The sequence below is a fragment of the Nicotiana tomentosiformis genome, chromosome 9 (genome assembly GCF_000390325.3).
Source record: "Nicotiana tomentosiformis chromosome 9, ASM39032v3, whole genome shotgun sequence".
Classification (NCBI taxonomy): Eukaryota; Viridiplantae; Streptophyta; class Magnoliopsida; order Solanales; family Solanaceae; genus Nicotiana; species Nicotiana tomentosiformis.
In genome coordinates, this window is record NC_090820.1 from 857724 (window position 1) to 862990 (window position 5267).

Here is a 5267-nt window from a genome sequence, read left to right on the forward strand (position 1 = left end):
AAAATAATAATAATAAAAAAAAATTACACAAACCCAGCCTGGACCGGTAGGCTCGGAATCGTTTTGGTTTCATTTTTGACCGGATGGGGCCGGACCCGTTAAGCCCGGTTTGTCGAACTCGGAACCCGGCCCGAATTGGTGACCGGTCGGTTATTTTTTTTCTCGACCCGGACGAGCACGACCCACTCGAATAGTCTATGCAAAAAGAAGCTTTAGATAATTGTGTGTGTATATCTTATTTTGTGTCTCAACTTTTTTTTAAAAAATTATTCTTATCAAGTCATAATTCAGAGAAAATTCCTATCATGATACAGTCCACTAACAAACATTGCAACCTAATGGTACATATATAAAGGGATATTTTCATTCCTATACACTATATGAAATTTTATTACCAAAAATATCCATATTTACTTAATTATCCGGCCTGAACAGGTTTTGTCTACAAATTCTATACAATTATTTAAACTAGAATCCTTTATGCAGTAGCATTCCTTTTTTAGAAACGGGATTTTGGGATAGCGTTAGATTCTACCGAGATTTTTGCAACGCAATAATCGCAATGAATTAAGCCTGCAATCAAGTCATTTTTCTCACTATTCCGATACTCTGCTTTCTCTACTTTTCTCTGTCTATTCTGGTTTCACAACCATAAGCGAAGCAATTATCTACAATTGTACTGAATTCCGCAAAATAATATCGAAAATAGCTATTATGCTTCAGCTAAATGGTAATTGGGATAGCTTTGGGAGATACAAAGATTTTAATATTGACGGAATTGTAGTCAGCGAAGATTCAAATTATAGTCAATTGAATTCTGCAATCACAGAGCATCTAATGATCGATACATCAGAAAAAATCACCGAAATCAAATACATTGTCAATGAACATTGTCCTCCAATGGAAATTCGGAACGATATGGGAGTTCGAGTATACATGAAGACGAAAAATAAAAACAAAAGCTTAGAAATGTATCCACTATGTATAACAGTGCGTGATTTTAATTTGGAATGCAGTATCTCTAATTCGAACACAATTGCAGGTTTGTTCTGTTATATCAGTGGTGATGTTTGTTTATATTTCATGCGTTCTTCACTTTTTCTACAATATTGCTACAAAAAACTACATAACAAGTGTAGTTCAACTGTTATAAATATAAAAGTATTGAATTTCACGTGTTCTACAATTTTACTACAAACTATCTACAATATATGTCAGAACTGTAGTTAGCTTTGATTGATTGCAGGTTCATCTGTAATACTGAAGTTGATTGATATGCCAACATCTCCGGCGATAATGAAATATGAAAGTATCATCATAACAGAACATACACCAAGTGTTATTGAAGTAGGTCAGGTATACAAAGACAAGCAAACAATTGCCAGTGCAATGAATCATTATTCTGTCATGAACAAGTTCCAACTTAGGGTGAAAAGGTCTAGTGCTAGAAGGTAGGAATAGTTCAATGGTCAAAAATCATATCTTTGTTTAATTTGTAGTTTATTTTTATAGTTTGTAATATCATTGTATACAAATTGTAGATAATTTGTAGTTTTTTTGTATATAAATTGTTAAATATAAGATTTTTATGCTTAAACAACCTATTATTTTGTAGCTACATTTTTCATAACATTCTTTAAATTGTTTTTATTCTGTAGCTACTGCCTGGTATGTGTTGGGGACAATTGTACATGGCACTTCAAGTCCACCAGCATAAATGATTCAACATTGTTCAAGGTTCGAAAATTTAATAGATTGCACACATGCTCTTTGATGGACAATACATACATACAACGCAAACCTACTGCCATGGTAGTTGGTAGCATGGTTATAACAAAATATGCGGATCCTAAGACAATTTACACACCAAAAGACATACAAACTGATAAGTTGTCTGAACACGGCATGAACTTAACATACATGCAAGCTTGGAGAGCAAAGGAAAAGGTTTTGGAATTTTTGAGAGGTCATCCTGCTGACTCCTACAGTCGATTGCCTAGTTATTTGTATATTCTGGAGAATACTTATCCGGGGTCAGTAGTTAAATTGCAGAAGACTGACGATGGTTGTTTCTTGTACGCATTTGTTACGCTAAGTACGCCAATCAATGGTTGGGAATATTGTAGGCCAGTTGTAGTAGTTGATGGGACCTTCTTGAAGTCGGCATATAGGGGAATAATTCTTACAGCTAGCACAATGGATGCAGCAAGTATTGTAGATTTATTGTAGAAATATTATTGTAAATTTGTTTTTTGTATGTATTTTTTATCCTCTACGGTTTTATTATGGAAATTGAATTTCTTTTTTCCACTTTGATAGGTAGCATATTACCACTGGCATACGCTATTGTTGATTCAGAAAATGATGCATGGAAGTGGTTTTTTGAGCAATTCAAACATGCATATGGTGAAAAACCAAATATGTGTGTTGTTTCGGATCAGAATGAGAGTATCTTGAAGGCAACATCTATTGTTTATACCGGCATGCCACATTATGCTTGCATGTGGCATATTTGGACAAATATAAGGTCAAAGTTCAAGAAGGATCGTCTAAAGTTAAGCGAATTGTACTTTGCCACGGCACGATCATACACGCTTGATGAATTTAATGAAAGAATGTCAAAGATTGAAGAGATCGACACACATGTTAAAGCATACCTATACGATATTGGCTATCACAGATGGTCTCGAGTACATGCTATGGTGAACAGAACTTAGACGATGACATCAAACATTGCAGAGTCATTGAATGCGGTAACAAGAGATGCAAAAGAGCTGCCGATAGTAAAACTATTAGAGTACATGCGGACTCTTCTTGAACGTTGGACTAATGAAAAGTTATTGAAAGCAAAGGGTATATTTACATACCTTGGAAAAAAATACAACAAAGAGTTGGAGGACAACATGACATTATCGCAGAAGCTGAGAGTAAGCTATATCCAATAACATCTGATCAATTATTCCATCAAACTAAATACATACAATCATTGTAGATAAAATGTTGAATTATTGTAGTTATTTTGTATATGTTTCTAACAAGTTTTTTGTGTGTTTGCAATGAAATTTTAGGTGAGGGCTTCAACAGATCACATCCATACAATGATAGATGGTGTGAAGCGCTATATTGTTTGTCTTCAAAACAAGAGATGTAGTTGTGGACAATTCCAGCTTGATGAACTTCCTTGTGCACATGCTTTGGCGGCTTTATGGCACATGAATGAGTCTTATGAAAACTATTGTTCTCCTTATTACACGAGGGAGAGCCTCTTGCATACTTATGAAATACCAGTAGACCCGCTTCCTGATGAAAGCAAATGGAATGTGTCGCAACATATATTTGAAGAAGTTGTAATGCCACCTACCGGGAAAAGACAGCCAGGAAGACCTCAAAAACAAAGATACAAACCATATGATGAAGTAAATGCAAAGAAGTACAAGGTTTCATGTGGCGACTGCGTACTAGAAGGGCATAACAAAAGATCTTTTAAGAATGCTCCCAAGAGGAAATAAAATTTGATAAAGTCACAAGATTTTTTGATAAATTGTGTTGAGGTGTTCTGGAGAATAATAGTTGAGGTGTAATTGTGTTGATAAATTGAATAAAGGCTATCTCCTATAATGAAATATTTTCAACTCTTAATGTAGTTGGTTTGTATTTGTTTTGTTTAATTACTGAGTGTATTAATTTCAGCCTTTCATAACTTGATTAGATTATGTATTTTTTGTATGTATAATATATAATTGTAGTTAAATTGTAAAGAAATTATATGCTAACAATAACGATATCAAGTACTAACAACTTTCAACCAAAAAAAAAAAAACAACAATAAATGTTTCCTATTCTAAGTAGCAGTATCCTGGATAAAATAACAAAATATAGGGTAAAATAATTGTAGCACAAATCTGCTACAAATAAACTTCAACTGACTTGTTCTTACATAACAATTTGTCTTCATCTTTACTAAAAAACAGCTACAACTAAACAATCTAACTACAATTTTTCTACAGAAAATGGCAACTAATTCTTCTTCTTTCGGACTTGTGTTCTCTCGTTCATAGCTGGTGCACCTTTTCTTCTTCCTAATCTTCCTGTCACCTTGCTCTCACTAACTGCACCAATATATTGCTTCTTCCTAGCATAATCCCAAAGTAGCACTCCATAGCGTCTACGATGTTGATCAATATCAGAAAGGTCTTCCTTTGAAACTGCTAGCTCTCCAATGCTGACATATTCTGCAAATGCAGCCACGTATACACCACAGTCACTGCAAAAAAAAAAAAATTAGGGGAAAAGATTTAGCATTCATTGTAAAATAAAATATATTAAATAGATAGAAGGAAAAACAGCTTTTTCATACAGTGATCCCTCTTTTTGTTGGAGTATCTCACTGACCAACCACTGAATGTCAAGAGGGTCAGTAACACCTTTTTCAATGTATGCCTTTGTGTTCTTGTAGTTGATGTCTGGACGCTTGCCATAGAAGCCGGTGCATGACAAGTAGAGGGGGATCATAACATCAAACTTGTTCACAACAGATTCAACAAGGTTGTGATTTCGTGAAGAGACCATATAATCATAAACATATAGAACCCTATCGGTAATGTCAAACACAACCAATAACCAATGAAATTTCTCCACAATATTTATGGGCATAATCACAAAATCAACTTGATCCCATGCAATATTTGCGAGTAACCTATACCCCAATATGTATTCTGATACGACGTCCGACAACATCAAGCTTCTTTTCGGCGGGAGCATTAATGTACCTATGATAAATTTGTTCAATTCTAGTCTTGAACATACAATCAGTGGTTGTAAACCGTATCTTGTTTTGAGGACCATACTTTTCTCTCTTTCTCAAATAGTATAAAATAACATCAATGTGCTGCATAAAAATAGATTTATTTAGTTCTCAATGCTTCCTACAATTTAACTACAATATATCTACAAAAAAACTATAAAATCTGGAGGTGACAGAATAATACAGCTAGTTATTAAATTCTGACAGGGTATGTGTTTACCGAGTCATTGAGGACTTGCCCGGGATGTGCCAAAGTATAAAACCACTCATTTTTATCAACTTTCTCCACTCCAAAATCATACCACGACTTAAGCTGGTTATCTTTTACAGAATAAGGCGCCTTCCTCTTATTTAAACACATAGCAATTACAATAAATATGTAGATTCAAGTGGAAATCCAAAAGATGAATGCACTCGAAAATATAAACAAATTGTATAAACTAACCTCTTCGAAACTGTATCG

At 34.3% G+C, this 5267-nt stretch overlaps 2 protein-coding genes across 2 annotated transcripts; both read left to right on the plus strand.

Annotated features, from left to right (window-relative positions):
• Positions 1-714: 714 nt before the first annotated feature.
• LOC138899516 (uncharacterized) lies at positions 715-2717 on the plus strand. Its single transcript, XM_070186042.1, has 4 exons — positions 715-1042; positions 1247-1451; positions 1659-2209; positions 2320-2717. Exons 1-4 carry the CDS (start codon positions 715-717, stop codon positions 2715-2717), a joined length of 1482 nt encoding a protein of 493 aa, XP_070042143.1.
• A 3-nt stretch (positions 2718-2720) lies between these two features.
• On the plus strand, positions 2721-3509 carry LOC104086909 (uncharacterized). Its single transcript, XM_009591258.1, has 2 exons — positions 2721-2927; positions 3069-3509. Exons 1-2 carry the CDS (start codon positions 2721-2723, stop codon positions 3507-3509), a joined length of 648 nt encoding a protein of 215 aa, XP_009589553.1.
• The last annotated feature ends 1758 nt before the right edge of the window (positions 3510-5267 follow it).

What these genes read in the sequence shown, in the direction of transcription:
- LOC138899516 (XM_070186042.1), top strand. Translation starts at nt 715, where the DNA reads ATGCTTCAGCTAAATGGTAATTGGGATAGCTTTGGGAGATACAAAGAT. An exon ending in TAATTCGAACACAATTGCAG is followed by an intron (nt 1,043 to 1,246) that starts GTTTGTTCTGTT and finishes GATTGATTGCAG; the next exon opens with GTTCATCTGTAATACTGAAG. An exon ending in TAGCACAATGGATGCAGCAA is followed by an intron (nt 2,210 to 2,319) that starts GTATTGTAGATT and finishes CCACTTTGATAG; the next exon opens with GTAGCATATTACCACTGGCA.
- LOC104086909 (XM_009591258.1), top strand. Translation starts at nt 2,721, where the DNA reads ATGACATCAAACATTGCAGAGTCATTGAATGCGGTAACAAGAGATGCA. An exon ending in CATTATCGCAGAAGCTGAGA is followed by an intron (nt 2,928 to 3,068) that starts GTAAGCTATATC and finishes ATGAAATTTTAG; the next exon opens with GTGAGGGCTTCAACAGATCA.